The sequence below is a fragment of the Catharus ustulatus genome, chromosome 6 (assembly GCF_009819885.2).
Source record: "Catharus ustulatus isolate bCatUst1 chromosome 6, bCatUst1.pri.v2, whole genome shotgun sequence".
In the NCBI taxonomy this organism is placed as follows: Eukaryota; Metazoa; Chordata; class Aves; order Passeriformes; family Turdidae; genus Catharus; species Catharus ustulatus.
This window is the reverse complement of record NC_046226.1, coordinates 25,719,550-25,744,122: the sequence shown is the minus strand read 5'-3', so window position 1 is coordinate 25,744,122 and position 24,573 is coordinate 25,719,550. Positions and strand designations below refer to the sequence as shown.

The following is a 24,573-nucleotide window of genomic DNA, read 5'->3' as shown; positions in this document are numbered from 1 at the left end:
TGTTACGGATACCTGCAATTAATCAGATAGGATACGAGTGCTTGCATTTCTGTGAAAGCTACCCAGATGGAGCACCACTACTGATGTATGCTTTCAGACTAGACTGAAACAGATTATGTTGTGAAAAAAGTGTACTGTGTGGATATTTCAGCAGGATTACTGACAACAGATACATATTTTTTGGATGTCAAATGTACTGAAGCCATCAGCGACTTTTGTGTCCAATTTTGAAGTTTGCTCAACACTCATATATATATGTGAGAATACATTCCAGGCCAAAAGCAGAAAATTCTTCAGAGGAAAAGGAAAATGAACCAGGTTATTTCAGAGTTCCAGGTCCTGTCAAATGCATTTCACCTCATGACTACTATCAAGAATGATCTGGCAATGACCCAGTTTGAGTACAACGTAGAATGGCATCTCTGTGACATGTAATGGTTAACAGTCAAAATCAGAGGATACAAGTAGGTGGATAATGGTATAAAGTATGAAAGGTGGTATATAACAAAAAGAGAAGTACTGAGGATTGAAACCTTGTTTCTATTATAAGTGGTCAGATGACTGACAAAACAACAAGAAAACAAGGTTGCATGTTGCTGATTTTATACTTATGTCTGGAGAATAAGTTCTGGATAAGTCATTCTGTTCTTTTTTCTAGTTTAGATCAGAAGAAGATCTGACACTACTAACACAGTGCTCCTTATTGCTTCTTTCAGATGTCCTTCCCTTGGTCAGCAAGAAAAGCTTCTGAAAAATTGTGAATGGTGGTAACTGGACTCATCAACAACACTTGATTAATGGAAGACACCTGATACTTGAAATGGACTTGAAAAGCTTTCCTGGCTTATTTAATCTGTTAGCTTTTGCATAAATCTTTTGGAAAAAGAATTTCAGATTTCTGTTCAGTTTTTCATTTGAGGACCCTGAAATTCAGCACTGCTAAACAACCAAGATCTCCTGCAAGCACAGCAAACGTTTTGAGAATTCATCACTCACTGTAATTATTACACCACAGGAGACCAGAGCCTGATCTCTTTCAACTTTAATCTGGATTCTTTATTTCTTTGTATTGCATTGGAAGTGTCACAGAATTCAGTACCCTGGACACAAGTAGGACAAAGATACAGACCTACAACTCCCTCTGCTCATTGAAACCTTAAGGACAGACAAAAACATGATTTCCCAAGAAAGTGTGGTCCCAGTGTTATCCAACAGAATTGGATTTGTTGCATACAGAATGGACAGCTGTCAAGACTGAAGTGTGTCTTAATGGTTATTCAAAACTGTCGACCAGTTACATTCACACTTATTTCCTGACCTTGTTTTCCTGAATTTACAACTTCTTATGTGCATACATCACAGTACACCTAACAAAGTGCAAATCAGTACCAGTGACAAAAGTCACTGCAATAATACAAGTAATAAAAAGTCCTAAAATAATGTTATACCTTGAGCAACTGGTGGTAGACTGGAAACATCTGGAACTATGGGTTACCCAGTATTCTATGACTCTAAATGCAGATCAAACTGCTCCAGAGAGTTCTTTATCTAAGCATAAGACATGACACAAAACAGAGATGGACAAATGCAAAGAAGGTGTTTTACAAATATAAAAAGGTGTTAAAGATTAGAAAAATGTTGTTTATATCAGCATTCTTCAAGAATGAAAGTATCAAGACCAGAGAAAGGAAGGTTCAGCAATCAAAACAACAGTTTATGATACAGACAATAAATTTTAACTGTGTGTATGGAAAGGCTGTGTTGGAAGAAATGTTAGGTGAGAAAAAGAAGAGCCGTAAGCACAGAATAAATGTAACAATCCAGAAAGTGGACCAAATTAAAGATGATTTCAGGCTATGGGCACAAGTGACAGGCACAACAGTCATGTTATCTGTGGTGATCTGGAAAGGTGGCAATGAGAAAGAGATTAAGAGCTCTGTTTTAGCCATTTTAAACCTGAGCGGTCAGGAAGACAGCCCTGAGGAGATAAAGGAGACAAACAGATTTTTTTTAGGGTTGCTCTGAAACTCTACTCCATTAGAACAAATATATAAAAATGACCAACTGTTAGGTTACCTGAAATTTCAAATTTAACTCAAAATACTTTAAAATATTCTTACTCTATAACCATCATCATGTGTCAGCTCTCCTAATACATTTATGTTAACTGAATACAAAAGAAACGTGAAATAAATATAACCAGGAGGGATGATCAAATCTAATTTTGATACATTAGTGTCATATGCTGTACATGTTACAATAGCAGCCAGACTTTAAACTAAGCTGCAGGCTATACTGAAATTTCCAAATGGCAGATTGTTCTAAGTGATACCAAGTATAATTGAAGTAATAAACGATAGTAAAAGCAAAGCACACTGTCAGGAAGAATTTAAGTATTTACTTTTTAAAATTAAATGAGTTAGGTTTGGAAAGGCAAGACAAGTGAAATAATGCAGGGCTCAATTTACAGAAAATTCCTTTTATTTATCTGTTACATTAACCCTTGAACTCTTGCCAAAATTACTGTAATTTCTAATACCCACTTACCTAAAGGAGGGAGAAAAAAAGCTATTATATTTTCTTCTGAGAGAACAGCTAGCCTCAACTTTTTTTCTTCTTCAAAAATGGAAGTGTTTATTACAAAAAGAACAAAAGGAGCAGAGATACATGAAGTAATGGTTTTATACAGCTACTTTTGTCCATTTAATGTTAATAGCACTACTGTCTACAGTGCATATACCTTCTAGATGAATCTTTCACCAAACTTCATCTCAATAACTATGGTGCGTTTGGGGTTTTTGTTTATTTGGTTTGATTTTTTAGCAATATGTGTATCTAATTGTAACCCAAAAAAATACTGTACTAATAATTCACATCTATAAACCTTCAGGTCCCCAATACAGGTTAGCAATTAAAAAAACCGTAAGTACTGGGAGTTGTAATGGTTTTATGGGGTTAGGATCATGTCATGCACAACTTAGATCATGTAATACACCAAAAGCTCAAGATGAATTAGTATTCTAATTACCAACAATATTACTTTTCTTTACACGTGTATAAAATTCTCACTTACAATGCCTTCACTCCTTTAGGAAGTTCCTCCTAAGGAAGGAGAAACTAGACAGGTGACAGCTCATTTATGTGCCTCTCTCTACAACCTTTCTCATTCTGTGAACTGAGTCTTCATACTATTTACTCCTCACATTCTCTGCAAGCTTGTTCTTGTAAGGTTAGTGTAAATACTTTTTACTCCAACCTTTAATTGTAAGAAAACCAGAATTGATTGCATTATCAGCATTAAACCTTTAATTTTCTATTTGCAAATTAAACAGTTATTTTATATATGTATTTCAATCTTAAGTTCCTTTACACATTCAGAAATTTTTCATCGGTTCTTGAATTCATGTATTTATTTGCTATTTCATAACTTCAGAAGCAAATGCTTCAGAGGTATCAAGACACTTAAAAGTTTAATTTACTGCTAAGACTGATGGAAAAACAGTTTTAAAATGGCTTAGCCCCTGAAACAGCAGAATCTTGATTCTACAGTGGCTCAACTGGCAGGAAGAAGTTTTGTTTTAATTTAATTTAATTTCCATTTATAAGATGAACCTATCATGTACCTCTAGGCACATTTACAATATAAAAAGCAGCAGCCATTTGAAGCCAACTACTGCAAGTTTGCTTGTTTTTCTCCCATTGAATAAAACAGACTAAAAAATCATGTGAAAGACCTGTAGAGAAGCTCAAATCTCAAGTTTCTATGAAGGTCATGAACAGTATACGTACTCAGAACAATTAGAACTGTTAGCACTCACACGCCTCTCAAATAATTTTGATAGTGTGTGTGAGCTGATTTCATAAAACACAATCCTTTTGCTGGTATGTTCAGTACAAGCAGCATGAGCAGTTGTTATGAATAGTAAATTAAGACTGTTTTCCTATTCATGTCTCCTGATAGCACTTGCCGGTTTATCCCAAGATGCAAACTTCAGCTGACGTTTCTCTCATGTTTAGGATGGATTTCTTAATATCTCTCTTTGCTGCTGGGTCCTTGATATCTAATGCTTCTTCCCATTAAGTCTTTACTTGCTGAGTAGGAGCACTAAAACTTTCACCTACTCCATCTCCCTAACTTAGCCTATCATCATTAAACATACACAAAATGAAGAGCTTTTAAACATGTCTTTATTAGATTCGATTGGAATGAGCCAAAAACTGTTAGGAAAGGGAGCAGACAGAGAAAAAGGTTCACAAGCCTCTGCTCTTGGGAAAATGTGCTTAAAAAGAACTATATCAACACACTGAGGAAGAACAGAAATGAAAGCCACAGAGAAATAAAGTAGCTTGATTAAACAGTCAACCAGTAGCTGAGCCACAAATATAATTTCAATCTATTGATACACTCTACATATCCATACAGACCTCAAATATTCCAAATTACTGATGGGTGAGATTGTCGGTAAAGCAGGAGAGAAGAAGGGACAAGCTGGAATAGTTAAGAAGCTCAGCTGACACAATTTTCACAAGCTGGACCAGCACTGAACCTTCCCTGGCAAAAACAGTTGTATGCAGGTGCAGGGTGTTCTGAGAAGGTGTATCCCTCCCTACCCCCTCGGACTGAACTATCATCTTAGAAATGCTGGATAGGCCTTGGCCTTGACAAACAAGACCTGGGCTAAGCTCCTCTTGAGTGTATCAGAAACACTGCCTGGTCCCAGAACGTTCGCTCCTGTTTTTCAATGAACAACCTTGGAAACCTGTTTTTTCTTGTATCAATAACAGCCCAAGTGGAACTGGTAATCAAAGTTGTAATCAAACTTTCAAAGAAAGTTACCAACCCAAATTGTGCAGAGAATGGAAAATTACTGTGACTAAATCCAACTCTCTTGCAGCCCTCTAAGCAGTGGTTGGAAGTGAGACCCTTTGAGCTCTCCTGGACCACCGGTTGGCTGCAGCCAGCAATCCTCCTCTGAGTGGGACATCTCTCAGAGGCAGCAAACTGTGAAGTTAGCTGAATTCAGAGGATCGCTATCAAATGACACCAATGGAGCCTGGGCTAATACTCCTGCTGCTCAAGGATAAATCCCTTCACTTGTTGAGAAGATGCAAAGGAATCAGACATGAATAGTTGACTGAACTAAAGGAGAATTTTTTACAGGTATATACCTCATACATACTCCTTTAGATCTGTGTGCATTCAAGTTTAAATGTGCTATAGCAACTGTACTATGAATGTTGCTCTCAGATTAAGTACTTTAGATCTGTAAGTTAGGCCTATAAGTGAGTTACTGCTGTGCTACAGTAAATTCTATAGAACCTTTTGTTAAATTGTTTAAATTAAGCTATCGATGTTAAGTGCTGTTAAGTTTACATGCTGGTAAAAGCTTTAAGCCTAAACTGTTGTTCAAGTCTGTGGCTAGGTTTGGCAAGGGGGTCCACTCTGAACCTTGTGACTCATTGAGAGGATCTTCCTCATCGCCTTTCATCTTTACCCTTTCCATTCTTAACCTTTTTTCATCCCCAGTCTCCACACAGATGATACTTGTTTATTTTAGATTCACTGATTAATTTTACGTTTTAGTCTGACATTTCTCTGTGTGCTTTAAGCATCCAGTAGGCAATAGATTGAATCTTGGAAATGAACTGTCACCCTTTTATTTGAATATTAAACCTGCTTTTGCCAATGCCTTTAGTGATCATTCTTTGAGCTACCTGAAACGCTCATTCATGACATGCTCCTGGAAACAGACACGATATCTTGCCTCTTGTTCTGCTGAAGACCATAGCATTTTTAAATTATTCACTATTAATTATTTTTCACTGTGATTCATTTTCCCCCTTTCCAACACTTTGTAATGATCTAATTCAAACCAATTATAAACAAACTTTGAAAGGTTAATTACAAGTTGTGTTTTATTTTTTTGTTTAAAAAATAAAGAAGCCAGACAACTTCAAAAGACCCCCCACTTCGTTCTATACTAAAACAGTAGCAACAATCTAATTTTAAAATGAGTTATTTTTACTATTTGCCACTTCTATAAATCATTTAACAACCTTATTATTACCCTGGCTCTACTTCAGGAAATATAGAACAGAAAGGATGCAGCATCGTAGGCACACAAGCAAAAGCATTTTTAATTAAAAAACCCCACACCAACCAAACCAACCTCAGATGGAACAGTGAAAAGTTAGAATTCATAGTCATTCTATAATAAGAACAATAATATTTTTTCTTCAAGTTGAACACAAAGAAAAAGAAGTCATTAATAACTGAAGCTTGCCAGAGGCATGGCTATTTCTCTCTTTACTAACTGTCTACCATCTAATTTAATTACAAGTATTAAAGTCCATGCTGAGGTCAACCAGCTTCAGTTCCTCCAATATTACACTTCAACCAGTGCTCATTAACGTGTCTAGTGAATGGATTAGCACATCTGAAGACGTATGTATGCAGGATGGGGGGACAGTCTGAGGATAGCTAATTGTTCATTTATAATAGAACACATGTTCGAGACTGTAACTTATTATCACTAATGTGGAATTTATTAAATTCTAAAGAAAAAAATACCAGTACAGAAAACCATTTTTTTTTCTTAATGCAGCTATAAGAGATCATATCACTGTTGAGAATCTGTGCCTCCTTCAGGACAAACCACCTTATATACAATAAACATTGTCGTACTATTTTTAGAGAAAATTATGTTAATAACCTGCACATGACTCTTAGGTAAATAAAAAGTCAACTCAGAAAGTACTCACCACATATTTCTTAATTGGCATCTAAGGTTTCAAAAGTACTAAGATATCATTCAGATGTAAAATTTTTATTTCTACACCAACCATTACTTCCCTGCACTTTTCCCCACTATGTATATGTTCTTGTCAACAATTGCAATGATGGTAAAAATCACCAGTATGATAAAACTAGAAATTGGCAGAGAATATACCAACTTAGCAGGTAAAAATGTTCTGATATTTTATGGTGTTCTGTTGTTATGTTGGATTTTTTTAAAGTTACTGTATTTTCGACACTAATTTCTCTAGATTTATTACCAAGAGAGCATTGTTTATAGAGACACCTACTTTTTTTGTTAAAGAGTCATCTGAATCAGAAGGCATTCTTGTTGACACATGGAACATTACTTCCACTGTTGAGGTAGCAAAATATGGAGTGGTCAATCCAGTGCTTTTGTTTTTTTGCAGTCCTCCCATAAAGCCACAATGGTTTGTGAGATTTACCTAGAAATAAAGACCAGGAAGCTTTACAAGAAAAAAATTATCAGGTAATAAATACACTCTTTAAAATGCACTTTCAACTGAACTTCAAAAGTGAAATCCTTTCCCTAGCAGTATAGTTACACTTTGTTTCTAAAAGAGCTCAGACTTGCTGACTAGACTGGAAGTCAACTGCAGTGCACTAGCATTCTATATTCCATGGTCACTACAGAAGTTACTGGAAAGATGAGGTTAAAAGAAAGGAAAGATTGTGTAAATAATATTTACTGCATTATTCCCACAGCCTTTGAGTGCAGTCACTTACATGTGCTTTCTGAATTTTTAGAATTCTCAGATACTACATCAACCTTGGCCTGAGTTCTGGAAAACTCTGTGTAACAGCCAGGGAATTTAGTATCTTCCATATATTTTTTTGAGAAATTTTCATTCGGCATTTTAAAAAATCACAGGAAACTAACTGATAATTTGTGAATAAGTTTTAAAGCCTTAGATCAATGGGAAACAGTCTGACACTGAAATAAGTATGTGTGTTTAATGTACTGTTTCACCTTTAAAACAGTGACTACAAAAGGTTGTTTTTTAGATGTGAATACACTTAATCTCCGCCCACATGGGATATATTTGTTTTCCTGATACTAAAGAATGCAGAATTTAATGTTAAAATGTTAAAATATTAGTTGTCTAATTATGGAATATTAATCCAAATTAGCAGCTCTTTAAACTTGCTAATACTGCCTAAGAGAATTACAGTAATTTCACGACCATAAGGCGCATCAGACTATAAGGTGCACCCCCCAGGAGCCGGCACATTTTGCAACTTTGTAGATCAGATAAGGCGCACCGGACTATAAGGCGCATCTTTTTTTTTGCAGCGAGGAGCTGCCCCCAGTTCCTCCTGCACGGTTGCTGGCTGAGGCCCAGCCTCAACCCGGCAGCCATTGGCCCCCAGGCCTGCCTATACCCGGAGGGGCTGGGCTATGCCTGCCGCCGCTCCGTGCAGCGTCCCCAGGGCCCCGCTGCTCCAGGAGTTCCCTGGTGCTCTGGGTGTCATGCGCCCCTCTGGCGCACCGGGAACCCCGCACTGCTGGCGCGCTCCGGGACTCCCCTGGTGCTCCGGGTGACCCGATGCTGGCAGGCTTGCCCCGTGCCGCCGCTGCCCCGATTCCAGCAGCTTTCCCCCTCCCCGCGCAGCAGCCGTTCCGATTCCGGCAGCTTTCCCCCTCCCCAGGCAGCAGCCGCTCCGATTCTGGTGGCTTTCCCCCTCCCCGCGCGGCAGCCGCTCCGATTCTGGCGGCTTTCCCCCTCCCCGCGCGGTGGCTGCTCCGATTCCGGCAGCTTTCCGCCCTCCCCATGCAGCGGTCGCTCCGATTCTGACAGCTTTTGCCCTCCCCACGCGGTGATTCCGGTGGCTTTCTGCCCCCCCGCGCGGCGGCTGCTCCGATTCTGGCAGCTTTCCCCCTCCCTGTCGGGGGGCCAGCTCCCTGATGCCGGCGGGCCCGTCCCGCGCGGGGAACACCCCAATGCCGGTGGGCTCGCACTTCTGGGGTGGCAAATGTCGCAACTTTGTTCATCAGATAAGGCGCACCGGACTATAAGGCGCACTTCCAGTTTCGGGGAAAAATTTTAGTCAAAAGGGTGCGCCTTATAGTCGTAAAATTACTGTAAACCACTAAAGAAGGATATTTTCTGGTACTAGTGTTATTTTTTTTCCTCCTCAATGTGGGAAATAAACATCTATGTTCATGAAAGTCAGCAGACTTGTAGCTTTTTTCCTCTGTTCCTGTGGGAAAGTCAGAGTCATTATTCACACAGTTAATCTGGTAGTGTCCTTTTATACCTAAGGAATAAAGAAACACAAAGAAAAATAATATAGACACTCATATGGACACTCCTGATGAGCACAAGTTGCAAGAGGAGCAAAAAACCTGCAGCTTCTTTTACAGCCAACCAGGACCAAAAGCCATTTCTGTATTCTGTGCAACAGTGCCAAATTGGACTTTACAGTGGCAATTAATCCTGTGCATCTGAAAGAAAGATGGAAAAAAGGAAATCCTTGTGATACTATTGAACAAGTGACTAAAGAGGTGCAGGCCCATATAGATGATGGGGTAGATCACAGTATTTCTGACCGCTGGAACAGAAGTATAGTGGAGTGTGTGAACCGATATGTGTCTGCAGTGGAATGCAGGAAGAAGAGAGTATGTGAGAAGTTGCTTGTCTATACTTTTTGAAGTCCTGAATTTGAGCAAAGCTCAAACTTCAATGGACTTAACACTTTACAAGCTTACAGGGAAATCAAGATGCCTCCTAATCAGTCCATGAAAGCCAAATACAGGACTGCACATTAAAGAATTATCTTTGCCTGCACAAACTTTCCTCAGTTGTTGAGAGTTTGAATTTAAATGGCTAGTATTGCTGATGAAACTAAACCAGGAATTTTTCTCTAAATCCTATTTTTAAACTGGTGTATTTCAGTACTGGTGAGTAATGCTGGAGAACCAAGACTTGTAATATATTAAGGTATTGGTAACTGTCTTTGTAAAAAACCTAGGATTTAATAAATACCTCCCAGCCAAGACCAGCTACAAAATCCTCATAGGCTTGACTTCCCCCAGTATTCGTAAGAATGGAGTGTTTATCTTCCTGTCCCTCAGCAACATAAAACACTGCAATCTTGTGTGTCTCTCGGCTGTAAAACAGAATGATCATTGCAAGACAGTGCCTTAACTAATATGAAATGAAAATATGCAAACAATACACACACATAGCATGACTTTTAAAGCACAAAAAATACATAGTGGAATTATAGTACAATTATATGACTTCTTTTTGGATATTCCCTTTATTTTCATATTCTCATTCTGTCCTTTTTAGTGTCATCTTCTCTAGAGCCAAAGTTTTGCTATACATGAGCAGCATTTACCCTTTTCATCACTTCCAAGATGCAGGATGGTGCTGGCTGTACCAACTGCTAATGGAATAGGTGGGCTAAAATGGTAAAAACCTGTAATGTGGGTATTATCCACACTGCACTGCCCATTAACAACAGTGCCTTCTGAACACTATGAAAATGCAGCTTGTGCAACTGAATGAAGAATCTTCACATATTTTTAAAAGATCATCATCACTTAATTATCTTCTGTTGACAGGTTGCTGTTAGACACTGGAACAAGTGGAGATGGTTTCTCACACTTCTGCAACTTCCGCTGGGTTTTATTTCAACTTCTACAAAACCAAGTTTAATTTTAATTCTGTGCTACAATTCCACCTAGAGTCCATGTCCTCAAATACTGGGACCATTTGAAACAGCTAAACAATCAAGCAAAGTTTAAAATGTGGAGAATTGATACATTAACGTTTTTAAATAATTAAACATTATGCATATACAAATGCTCGTAAGTTATTTTGAAATTTGTTTATCTTATGGTATTCTATATGCAGAATTTGACCCTACAAATAAAAGCAATGCAACTTCAATATAACAGAAAAAACTACAATAAGATGCACAAGACATTAATAATTAAAAAACCTATTAAAAAAGTCAGCTCAATTCTCACATCTATGCAATTAGAGCCATTTGAGTAAAAGCACACTTAAAACAAGTAAATAGGCAGTCATTAAAAGAATTTACCATTGTCTTGAGTCCAAATTTCTGAGTTCTCGAAGTAACTTCTCATTTTTCTTCAGGAGATGAAAGCTCCTTCTAAATAGAGAAATTTGTAACTTTTTTATTACCTCTTCACTGATGGATACAGAACAGTACAAGAATGATACAACAATATATCCTGGTCCACTTAGGAACAGCCAATACATATTTCTGCCTTTTCAACAGTCCTTCCTTGATATATAAAAATTAAGACATCTTTAAAAAATATACAAGCAATTTTTCTTACTACAGAAAATCTTCTATATTCACTACAGCCCTGAATAAAACCTTAATTTCTTTCCACTTTCTTCTGTCAGCCCATTGGATCTGACTGGGATCCATTTCTTCTCTACAGAAGAACCATAAAATATATAAGTTTAGTGACAAAAGACACTCCCATTAGTCTACTATTGTAGGGAGTCGGTGCATTCAACACAGAACTTTTGCTACCCTGAACTGCAGAGCAGAACTTAGCTCAGTAATCATCCAGCCAGCTGTAACAGTTTAAACAAAAACAAAACCAGTATGTTAGAGAAAGGCAGTTTTCATGTCTTTTCAACTGTGCTTAAGATGTTTCCCACAAAATACTGTGGCATTAAGAGCAGTCCTGTTCAAAACCAGACTGCCTTGAGGAATTAAAGACCCAAACAAGAAGGGTTGTAACACTAACATTTTGTCTGATTCCAGTGATACCTCAGTCACACACATTATTTTTGTTTCACTGAATATCCATTTCCTTTCATAGTACGAAAATACATCAATGATTCTAATGTGGAATTTGAAAGCAATGGCAGAAGAAGATTTCAGACCCAGAAAATTCTAGGGTGCTAATATTTGTACATACCCCCATGTATATGCAGACATGCACTTAACTACACCTACACAAAAATAATAATGTAAAGAGACATTACTTCTGTAATTGACCATTGTTCTCTCCTATTGCTCTTAACAACATTCAAACAGTACTCAAGCATAGCCAATGTTGAAATAAATAGTAGGGGACACATCTTTCTCATTAGCTAATACACATGCAAGGCTTTGACGCTGCATGCAAGCATGCTTTTAGCAGACAAAGCAGCAGGACACTGTCCAGCGACACAATAGCTGAGAATATGACACTTTCTGAGTATTATTCTGGCATTGAAAGGTAATGATTTTTGCAGCATCATACATGGGAAGCAAAGAAAATACATCGCTCCTTCAATTTGCCTTCAAACACTTTTTAAGGAAAGAATATGAATCACAATAAATGCAACAGATTCCTCCTTTCTATCTCTCTAAATGATAGGTTGAAAAGCAGAGGAAAGCTGCCATTTAGCCCTTAGCTGCATATCCCCTCTCTTTCATTAGCTAGCCTGGAATATATTCGGCTTAACAAACTCTATGATGAAGGTAAGAACAGCACAGTTCCTTAAAAAAGTTCTTAAAATATGAGTCATTTTACCTTTTATCCCATGAATTCATTCCTAGTATACTGAGAAGTAATCTACAGTAGTAAAATGCTGACTGTGGCTTTTGTGAGGTTGGTTCATCCTGCTCCATAGCCCTCATATTTACATCATTGAAATGCTTTTCTACAAACTCTCTCTCTTCTGTGTGCTGTTTCAGAATTGCGTTGATGACATCGTTCTCCTGCTTTTCTGAGATGCAGACTGGTTGAGGAGCAGGGATGTTGAGTGAAACACCAGTTCTCTGTAAGCATTCAGGGCTTGTAACACCTAAATACTGCAGCAGCTCATCAAGAGCATCTTCTTCATCCCTAATTGTATCCCATGTTGGTACAGTGTCTCTAAATTTCCTTTTAACTTGGAGTGTAATTCCATCTCTTGCAGATACATCCTCCACATGCTCAAAAGATGAAAGAGCATCTTCTGGTTTATCTTGCTGAGATAATGAAAGTGCAAAAGGTGTTTGTTGTGAAGACCCACATAAAGATGATGGTCCATACAAAATGGCCGAATCCCACGAGTATTTGCCAGACAGATCACGCACTATAATTCTAACATTTGAACTAGCTGATGCAAGTCCAGCAGACAGTCCTCCTCCAGGCATGTCATCTTCAGCTTGGATTTGTATGCAAGACACCAGGGAAGTATTGTTTAATACAAAGAACTGAAGATTTGGGTTCTCAAAAAGTTCAGGAGAAAGCTCAGGACTTTCACTGTATGGATTGTCATTGTTTTCACACACTTGACTGGTCAGCATAGCAGGACCTCCACTCATAGGATAGTGGCCTAAGTGGTTGACTAGATGTGTTATCACAGTACGAGCAGCAACAGATATTAATCCTTGTTGCATGTGAGTTTTCACTGCAAGAGAAAGAGCACAAGTTTTAAAAGAAGAGTTCAGAAAACAACACTGAGATTAATGCATTTCTTTTGGTCTCTTCCTGAGAGAATGAGCACTGCAAGCTGAGGATACATGCAACTCAGTAAAGGAAAAATATGTATTTTGATGACCATTGGTCTTATATAAAAATAGCAAGAAAAACCCTAAAACAATTAAAGAAGCATCTTCATTTACAGTCATGTCTATGTCTACAGATTATACTTCCTTTGCCATAGCTTTGTTATCAGCACTGTTCTTCTAAAATACACAATTTCTTATCTAGTGAAAATAAATCTTAAATTGCTGTTGAAGTGGAGATCATAACTGCGTTGCAAGATGCCCATTCATACTGCAGTGTATTTTTATATTTATGCACATCATTACGGTGAGAAATACAAAGGAAGATAGATGCACAAAAGGTCTAATCCATCTTAATTTCCCTGGGGAGCATATAGCTGTAGGTTAGCTTGAGAATAGCACTGAATAATTTTAAAGTACAAAATCAAAGACCAGGTTGTCTATACTGAGCATGATCTAACATTATCAAAATTTTCAAAAACGAAATCTCATGCCACAACTGCATTTTAAGAAGTTTCAGGTTAGAAAATCTTGGGAGAGAGAAAGAAAAATTAATTGTGCCCATCTTATGTGAAACTCATTCTATGAGATGCACCGGCATTTCAATATGGTTTTTGCTACCTCCTTCTTTGCTGCATACTTTCCACTCTCACATTACATCATCTAAATTCAAAAAAGGTATTTTTAATGTTTATATCACACTCTGCTAACACAGTACTATATTGTTATTGAATTATTCTTATCAAGTCCACTCTACATGAAGTACATGAGCCAGACAAAGTGACTCTCTCAGGCAGAGAACCATCAATTGGGTCAGGGGACCCTTTGAAGAACCCATACACAAAAATATTACACTGCAGAATAAGACTGGTGGAAGAAGGAACAAGATCAAACTGGCCAAGTATTTGTTTTCTCTATCCTCTCCCTCGTAGCTGGACATGGATCCCCTGAATTTGGGATTTACAAAGAGAAGATTAAAAAACTGTACTCCTCAGGATTACATAACGCATTTTTAATTACATTAAACATTGAAAACTTCTGCAAATGTTTCCCATCTTCTTTGTCACCAAAATCCATCAAACCAGAATGTTCTGAATGATGTCACTTTTCCATTCAGCATTTACTGAGAATATGTAACCTCTTGGGCATAGAAGTAAGGTATAATGAATTCATCTCACTTTATGTTGGATATTCATAAGCCACAAAACTAATGTTTACTAAACAAATTTCTTTTCGCAGTTTCTGATATCTTAATTGGTTTAACTAGAAAATAAAGGCAAATTTGTGATGCCTACTGACTGCCATTATAGATCTTCAGTTTCTGAAGACGGATGCATTTAGCAACTGCAAAAATAAACAGGTAGCATGTATTTGGCCCTTTTTTCCCCAAAATGGTTTGGGTACAGCATGTAAGAGATGTTTGGGATTCTGGTTATTGATTTCCTTTAGGAAGTACTAAATCTGAACTACAAATAGGAAAACACTTCATCCAGTTAATAGCTGGCAAAATCAACATAATATTTACACAATTCCAGAACTCATATCTATTTGAGTGTTTTAATAAACAAATGCCTTGAAAATTAATATAAACAGATTACAGATTGTATTTTTATCATCTATAGCCTTCTTGAGGTTTAAAATTTACAAATACAAAAACATTCAGTGACACTGAATTAAGTGTCCAGATACCGGCAGCATACAAGGAAATTAAGTTATAGTGCCATCTGCTGAAATATGAGAAGGATCTGGAAGCAGATTTTACACAAAACAAAGAGAAAATAAGCTGGGTGCTTGAAGAATCATTTATCAGCACATTATTAACTAACACCTGGACAATGCAGAAGGTGGCCCATCTTTGTCAGGATATTTATACCAAATATTTAGCACTTGCCACTGCATAGATAAATAAGGGAATAATTTTCTCAGGTTTCCAGGAGCAGAGACAGAAGCTTTCCAGACACATGAAGTCCCACTCTTAAAAGTTAAATGCCCCCTGTTAGGTTCTGCTGAGAAATCTGAAGAAATAAGGACCTTCCAGCATATGTTATTACTACTACTGTTGTGTGGCAAACCCTAAAGATATCAAACCTTACCATGATCATTTTGTGCCTGTGTGAATGTGCTCCCTTAGGAGTGTAAGGGACATATGGACAAGTGACACAGTGATACAAAGAAGGGAACAATTAATTTATATTTGGAAGATCTATTCTCAGTCCTAATACAGCCTTGCACTGAAAACTTTGCACTTGAATTAAAATCAGAAACCTGTCATTGTTTCTTTTATAAAATATGAACACTACGTCTGAGTCTTCTCTCAGAATACAGTGCTGTTGATCTAAAAATGACACAGAAAATTAAATTAGAAGTATCAAGAGATGTATATTGAAAAGTAGACTGTAAGACGCAACCTGCTACGTTGAAATAAAATAAAGCAATCTTGAAACATTTTTGCCATACAGAAAATCAGATTTTGGTGATGGTTTTCCCAGGAATAAAACAGGAAAAATTCCAAACCTAGTAACACATTTTGAAATAATGAAAATTTTAAATTAACTTTGCAACTGAATTTATTCCTAGAAGCACATCTCCTCAATCAGGAATAAATGGACATTTAATATATTAAAACCTTAAAATTGAGTATCTAAACCATGCTCTTTGTTTCTGGATGGCAAATGAAAATATGGAATAATGCAAGCCATCACAGCTTTACCACAAATTCTACAAACTAAGCCACGTCTTTACACATTAAGGCAGTCCAGCTCACTGTTTTGTTCCTCTGTGTTCCTGAGAGAACACATCGCTGCTTCTTTACAATTGTACTGCCTCTGGCTAGGGCAATGTAATTTAAATGCGTACATGATCATTTGATAATTTACTAGAATCATGTTATACTATTTATTTTTCTCAGTCCTGAAATTACCTCTTTTGTGGAAAGGTTGAAGGTCCATCACTACTAATTTGTAACTGTGGCATGAATGAAGGATTCTTGACTTTCCTTAAGATATGCTGTTAACTTTTCAATTCAACTTTGGCTGAACATTTTAACCAACTATGGTTATGCAGTAGAAGTAAAAAGTAATGACTGAGGGTGGAATTTAACTCTCCTCATCCTTTTCACTGTTTAAAGAATGATGACCTGTACAGACTAATTAATCTCAAATTGGCGCAATGAGATGAATCACTCTCTAAAACTTCTTTTTCCTTCATTATGTTTAGAGGGCGCCTAAGAGTGTTCCTCTTAGCTTAGTTTACTGTTTTTACCTTAGTTTAACCAAGTCTCATTCCTTTCTAATTTTAAACTTCAGCTATATAGACATGCAGTAACAGAGAACCCATCTCTAGAAAAGACACAAACTGTATTAATCTAGATGCACTATGTATAAAGTTCTTTTTTTAAAGTGTGTATTTTGTGCCTTCTCAGTAAAATGGCTAACAGCAAAGCCTTTTATGAGAAGTACTTTATATTTCTACTTTTTAAACAAAAGCTATGACTAAACATCAGGCAGGGAAGTATTTTTCATTAGAAATCAAAAAATATTAGAAAAAATGATTAATCTGTGCAAAAGAGTTTAAAATATGTTTGGAGAAATATGAATAAGGGGGGAAAAAATCAAATCAATAACTGATAGACCACTGTATCCATGTAATGTTACTAGAACCTTCCAATCACAGCTACCTCTAACAGATTTGTGATCCATGAAGAACAGCTTTCAAAATGTTTTTTGTCCATAATTGCAAAAAAATTCTCCGTCATACATGTTCATGGTCCTGAAATGAAACGGAGAAGTTCAGAAGTAAATTAGCAGATTGTCACTATGCAGTCCAGTTTGGCTTGTGAACATCTAAGCTGGGTAGTTGGGTGCAGTTAATTAGAACAGTGGGTTTGTGTGGCACAGTTTTGGTAGTGAGGGGGTTACAGCAGGAGTTTCTCTGAAAAGCTGCTAGAAGTTTCCCCTGTGTCTGATGAAGACAATGTCAGCCAGCTCCAAATTGGACCTGCTGCTCACCAAGGCTGAGCTGATCAGCAATGGAAGTAATGCCTCTGGAATAACAGAGTTAAGAAGGAAAAAAAATTATTGGGCAAAAAGAAATTGCAGCTAAAGAGCAGAGTGAGAATATGTGAAAGCAACAACTCTGCAGATACCAAGGTCAGTGAAGAAGGAGGGGCAGGAGGTGCTCCAGGCCATGGAGCTGAGATTCCCTGCAGCCTCCAGTGCAGACCTTGGTGAGACAGGATGTGTCCCTGCAGCCCATGGGGGTTCACAGTGGAACAGAGAATCACCTGCAGCCCCTGGGGACCCCATGCTGGAGCAAGTGGATGCCAAAGGAGGCTGTGACCCTCTGGAAAGCCCACATTGTATCAGGCTCCTGGCAGGAACTGTGGTGCTGTGCAGAGAAGAGTCCATGCTGGAGCAGGATTGCTGGGAGGACTTATGACCCAATGGGAGACCCATGCTGGAGCAGTATGCACCTAGAGGACTGAGCCACAGGAAAGGGATCCCCACAGGGGAGCCACAGTGGCGCATTCATGAAGAACTGCCGTCCATGTAAAGGAGTTGTGTTGTAGAAGTCTCCTTTCTGTGAAGGAAGTCTCCTCTGTGAGGACCCCCATGCTGGAGCAGGGGAAGAGAATGAGGAGTCCTCCTGTGGAGGAAGGGGCAGCAGAGACAATGCGTGGTCAACTGACTGCAGTCCCCCAATCCCCATCCCCCTGCACCATCGGGGGCAAGGAGGAAGCAGAGATTTATAATGAAGTTAAGCCCAGGAAGGAGAGAGGGGTAGAGGTATGATATTTTGAAGACTTGGTTTTATTTCTCATTATCCTATCCCGATTAGCTTGGTAATAAATTCAATTAATTTCCCTAAGTCAAATCTGTTTTGCCCATGACAGTGATTGGTGAGTGATCTCTTCCTCTCTTTATCTCAACCCATGAGCCTTTCCTCATATTTTCTCTCCCCTGCATAGCTGAGGAGGAGAATGACAGAGCAGCACTGGTGGGCAGCTGGCATTCAGCCAGGGTCAAATCACCACCACCATTTGTGTGCCTATACTGTAGCTAGTTGCCAACACTAACTAGAGGAACAGTTCATCAGCCTTGACATAGACAAGCCAAGTGATTCTTTAGATGTATGAAAGCATCACAGACTTGCTGCCTGCAAGTTCTGATGATGCAATAAAAGCTTGCTACTGATGTCCTTATGGAGAGCTGCTGTAAGTTCATTCTGGTTTAAATGTAACAGTTTAATATACTTAATACCTAATTTCAAAGTTATTCTTTGTATATCTAATACTAAAATCTACCACTTTTTCAGCTACACAAAGGAGAACAAAGACAATTTTACAGATAATCCTAGGTTAAGAGTTTCCTTGTGAGAGACAGAACTTAAAAAGTTACTGAAAAGAGAGGCCAATAATCATCCTTTTTCTCGATATATGCCTGTTCCCAGAGGATTTAAGAAATCTTTGTCCTGCTGTTTATTGCATGGCTTGCTCTCAGTAGATCCTGTCTCCACTACACAGCTGTGTCACTCCAAGTCCTGTATCTTTTTGGTCTCATAGGATATTATGCTGTGGCTAAGTATCCATAAAACTTGTAATGCATCTGACCTTCAACAATGGAAGCATAACAGGGAAAATCAATCACATCAGTTGAAGCACCCCATCTTAGGAATTCTGTCATTTCAGTGCTTTCAGCTTTGCTTGTGACCTAAGGAAAGGGTATTGCAAATTCTACCCTGTTTTGTATAGCTTCCCTGAATTCCCTACAACTACTGCCCTGCTCATTTCCATTCCTTCAAAAAAGATACTATGATAGCCCTTTTACTCTGCTGATCCGTTGGCATACAGTTCTGCTGCTAGCTTGTACTAATTGACCCTCTGTCTTGACAGAGACCCAGACTGGTTGTTATCCACTAGTTTTACTCCCCTCACTCCTCCAACAATGCCAGGGAGAACAGATGCTGTGCAATCAGTTAAGCACTGCCAATTTTATTCTTTGCCTGGCAATGGCGAGTAGAAGTGCCAAGGCTGCAGAACTGAGGTTGTATTATAATGCTGCAGTCTGCCAATTAAATTTCACAGTCTAACTTATAATTCCAGAGCCCTGAAACTTAATTCATCTGGAGAGATAAAAGGAACATCTGAAATTACTTTTATTAAGAAATTTAACAAAAATCATAAAAGAAAAGATCATGGTTGGAAATGCAAAATGAAGATATTGATGCTAAGGCTTTGTGCAACTGTATTCATTTAAAGAGAAATCTATTCAAGGTTGTCTTTTCAGATTGTCAGATTAAAAAAGCCACACAGCATTTGCTTCTAACCCATAATTACAGATTATTATGGAATACAAAGGATGCTGGGCATAAAAAGCCACTACAATTCACTACACTGTAATAGAACATGCAGTGGAAGTAAATTTTGGCAAATGCTTTAAATATTAGCTTTACATAATATGTATAGGTGAGACTGTAATTAGGACAGAATGAATCCTTCGAAGCCTCTTTCATTCTGACCCTGCAGATGATTAGTTTTTACTAATAAGGCCACAGCCATTTGACGAAAAGCCAACTATAGTACCTTGCTTCATTCTTCAGTAAATTTAATAATTAGAGCTCCTCCTGCCAGTAGTTCTCAGATCAGACTTGTTCAATCCAATACTGAGCTTATTAGGGGACAGCTCTATGTTTAGAATTCTTTGGCCAAAAAAGTACTTGAGGATGATGAAGCATGCCTTAGACAAGGGCACAATGATTAGCCATTTTCTCTACATAAAAAACAGCACGTAGTCACTACAGACCACAAAATCACCTGCTGTTAGCACACAGCTGCTACAAAGAACTGCTGCATTTATCTGGTTCTTAATACCCTAAAAAAGCCTAAATGGAACAACTTAATACAGAGGCAGAATAGCACTACACAGAGTTGCTTGTATCTTAATCTCATCTTTTTCAATTTTCTTCCCTATGTAGCCATTTGATATTTACTAGATATACTGCATAATACATGATAGTACTCTCTAGCTTAGATTCTTGATTCTTGATTTTTAGTTTTGAGTTGTGAAGAAAATGCTAATTCCCATGTCTCCTAAGATTTTAACCAGATGAGAGAAAATTTCTCTCTTTTTAGACAAACTTGTAGTTTTAAACAGTGTAAAAAGAGATCAACAACAAATTATGATAGGCTAAAAAACTGCACGGAATTAATTTGATATTGCAATGTCAAACATGAAGAAAAATCAAAAATATTCCTAGAAAAAGGAGAAAAATCAAGAAAAAAGTCAAATTAATTTACTGAAAGTAAAATGAAAAGCAACATTTATGCATGTTGCAGTACTTAACATTTCTACTGATACACAGAGCAGAAGAATCCATATCATAGTGATCTTGGTGTTGTTCAGAACATACTTATTTCAGTTAATCAAATGGTAATTGCTCAAAATTACATTTGCTGATTCCATATACTAATGGTTCTTACTGAGTGTCTACACATAGTTGAAAATCTGTGCTTTAGACCAATACTTCAATACTGAAAACCTAGACAAAATCTTTTTGAAAGAAAATATATTTAGGCAATTAGACAAACCTTCAGTGACTGGCTGAAGTTTAGAAGACCTCTCCGAGTCTGGAGAATGCAGTGGTTCTGGTTCCTTTAAGCTTTCTAAATGCATAAAAGGATCATAATCCATACATGCCAGATCAGAAAGGCTTAGAGGAAAATATTTTGCGTTGCTAAAACACTGAGACCCATAGACACATCCATGTAGAACCTAGAACAAAATCAGAATTTCATTATATAAATTACTGAAATTTATACTTTATAGTTTTATAAGAAATTGAGTTTATTTTTATTTGCATTTTAAAAATTGATTTGTTAGAAGGCAGGCATGATGAAATGTTGGAAAATTTTAGATGCTTAATGTTTACAGAAACAAACTCTGGTCTGCAAAGAAAATTATTATCACCAAAGTGGAATTTAACAATAAAGAAACAAAACATACCAAAGAATCATTAAGCTACCTTTATTTTTAGATCTCCTATCTTCTTTAATTACATACGCTAGGTCTAAGCTGCTAGAGGCTTTAATCCCTTTTCCCTTGCAAAAAGGATAAAAAACCCTGTGCTCCTAAAGACAGTAATTGTAACTTAGTGCTTTTTGCTTTGCTTATTGCTAAATGAAATTGCTTGATATATAAAAGTTACATCCTTTTGTATTGAATGTATAGTTAATCTTCTATAATACAAACATCTGCAATCCATATGACATACAAAAAAAAAGGGCTTGGTTAACCACCCAAATGTACAACAAAATCTACTATTCCAGATATACCAAAGGTCAAGCTGTTACAGTGAAACATGCAAGAAGTGATCCGGCAATCCATATTCTAGGAGTGGAATTGAGGTTAGCTCACAGAAAACTTTTGCCTTCATTTCCATGAAAACTACCACCATACATAGAAATTCTTAATAAGGGAGCAAAGAAACATGTACCTTATATATACAATTAAGAACGGATCTTTCAGTCTTATCATTTTCTGTTCCTGTAGTGTGAAGAGGCTGCAGCAAGGTCTTCAATGGCAAGGCCATTATCCAATCCAATAAACACAGAAGTAAAGAAACCACCAACTGGAAAAAACACTTTCCATTACAAATCAATTAAGCCAGCACCTGCTACTTCATATTTATCACTTTATTTTATTTCTCTGTTTAGTCTTCTTTTTTAAATTCAGTATAGTCACCCTTCTGCAGTAATGGCAGGTCCCACTTGTTAACCACTGTACGTTCAAAATCTATGGCATCAGTAAAAACTTTGGCAACTGAGGTATTTAACAAAGGCCATCCATTCAATAGTTCCTCATCAGGGTAAGACTGTGAGCACATACTGTACTTAACAGGATACCCACAGTTTTCAAAATTGATTTGTAGAGCGTTATTTTTTAAATTACAGATAACACATGTCCAGATTAAGACTGATGCACCATTTTGCATATAAATTTCACTACAAAGTGAATCAAGGATTACAAAAAATGGAACTGTATTTAGTGCTTTCCAGATAACAATAATGCCCTTTACAACATATGATTAATGTTATGCAGCTCCAGGTATCATCTGAAAGAAATTAAACTATTTTCTGTATTGTAGGCTACTCATTTAGCAACAGAATCAACTCCCTCTAGGGATGTTTCCTCTGGAACAGATTAATAACAGACACAAATCTAAAACAAATAATCAATAACTTACAGACCAAATAATTATTTTTGATTTTTAAAACTCAGTGTGGAAGAGAAAACAATTCAGATAAATATCTGTAAGATTCTCTAAAATACTTCTCAAGGTAAATAGAAGTTTTTTAAAAAATTCATTTACCTAATCTACTCATTTCACATAATGCATTCCAAGTTTGCTCCTCAAATGATAATGATGAAGGGCACTGAGTCTTTTTATTTTTAACCAATTTTTAAGAAACCCATTAGGACTACATTTGTCAAAATAGTTTTTTTAATATGATATTTGATGTACAATGACCGACAGCAGCTGATGGGGAAACTTGGTCAATTATGAAAAGCATCCTCAAGTGGAAAAGTGAGTAGCTTGGCACATGAGTGTAGTCTACAATAGCCCATTACTTCTTGCAAACAGAGACAGAAGATAAAACAGAGCGTCTGAAAACCAAAATGAGCAACGGATGAACTCCAGCTCCTTGTGGGAATGCTACCCCACAATGATGGAGTTATCAGCAACATCAGCAACATTTGCACCGAAGTGCCCAAATTTAAATGACCCAGTGGGGCCCACAGCAAAGCTAATTCAGCAGAGACACAGCTTTCAGGATGCAGAAAGTATAACGAAATAAAAATACTTACTCTCTTATCCTGCTCATAAGAGGAAGCTTCTGTACTGGGTAGCAGATGTGTAATAGTTGCTATCAGAATCTGGGGAAATATACCATATTTGTTTTAAAATAGAACCTAAATATTTAAGTTTAAAATAACTTTTTAAGCAGGTAATCTAACATGATATTAGATTCATGGTTAATACCTATTACAATTATTTTGAGACAAGTTACAGTATTCCTTGACATTTTTTTTAAATAAAACACTTTTAATTGAGTTTTGCAGAATACATTGAAGGAGTATGTTCTGTTTGACTGATGTAGGTGCATTAAATACAACGAAATTACACAGCTACCTCAAATACTCAGGGGTGAAAAGAACATGACTCAACCCACTTGTAGGATGCAGTAAGAAACCTGGGGCTGGTTTATGTATGGTGCTATCTAAGCTACATTATTCTTAGAACTACTAGAATGTCTATGCACCCTATTTCTATTTGATTAAAAATGTCCCCAGAGGACAGAAATGCTTGCTGAATCTCTTAAGAAGCTTTCACATGAAAAGAACCTGGGAGCCCTCTGTCTTTTATCTGTGGTTCAGACTCACAAAGGCCATACCTCCTTGTTGTGTGAAGTGTATTCAAAATATTATTTTTGCTTTATACTGAAACTCTTTCATGAATGTGCAAAATACAATTGCAGATCCATATTTTAAGCAATCATTTTTTCCCTGAACTTAAATATACATGCTTGAGGAGATCTAATATTATAAAATAAAAATTGTATTTACTGACATTCTCATGACACTTTTCCTCTGAGAAAAAACAAGCATGTATAACACATTATACGTCAATACTGGAGTTTAGAAGTTAAGTGTGCTGCAATTCCCTACTGGTAGCATTAAGTAAGATTATGTTTATACTAATTCAATGTATAATTCTCAATATTCAGGTGTTTAATTTTAGGGTAATGCATGGTAGTGTTTAATTTAAAATAATTGAAAATTTCAACTTAAAAAAAATACTTACTTGAATAATTCTTAAAGGTGAATCAGCTTGATACAGTTGAAGTCTATGTACATAATGTATCAGCATGTTCAGCATACTGCAAGCAACTTGGGCTACTGTTTTATTTGGGAACTAGAAAAGAGAGCACAGTAACAATGACAAAATTATTCCATGTAAGAGTACATTACCTGGTAGGGTGGTCACAAATTTCACTGGTAGTTTTATACATACAGTTCCTTAAGTATCTATTTACTAGAGAAACAATTCAATTTTACAAAACTCAAAAGGAACTATTTTATATTCATTAACAAATGTTAGCAGCTAACACCAAAGATTTGGGACAGACATCCAGTGAGCTGCACACCAGAAAGGAGAGAGGTGTCTCCTAACTAACTTCAGACTGGTTAGTACAATATCATGAAGCCAGGAAGAAAGAACTAATG

At 37.1% G+C, this 24,573-nt stretch overlaps 1 protein-coding gene across 15 annotated transcripts in view; it reads right to left on the bottom strand.

Annotated features, from left to right (window-relative positions):
• The window catches only part of RALGAPA1 (Ral GTPase activating protein catalytic subunit alpha 1), a 131,281-nt gene that overhangs the window by 37,519 nt on the left and 69,189 nt on the right, over positions 1-24,573 (bottom strand). For all 15 annotated transcript variants that reach the window (XM_033063047.1, XM_033063049.1, XM_033063045.1 and 12 more), the window contains 8 exons: positions 24,152-24,262; positions 23,155-23,223; positions 21,782-21,916; positions 20,877-21,060; positions 12,330-13,194; positions 10,871-10,942; positions 9,805-9,928; positions 7,087-7,242 (listed from right to left, as the gene is read on the bottom strand). In XM_033063047.1, coding sequence (XP_032918938.1) covers positions 7,087-7,242; positions 9,805-9,928; positions 10,871-10,942; positions 12,330-13,194; positions 20,877-21,060; positions 21,782-21,916; positions 23,155-23,223; positions 24,152-24,262 — 1,716 coding nt within the window. The remainder of the gene's footprint in view (positions 1-7,086; positions 7,243-9,804; positions 9,929-10,870; positions 10,943-12,329; positions 13,195-20,876; positions 21,061-21,781; positions 21,917-23,154; positions 23,224-24,151; positions 24,263-24,573) is intronic.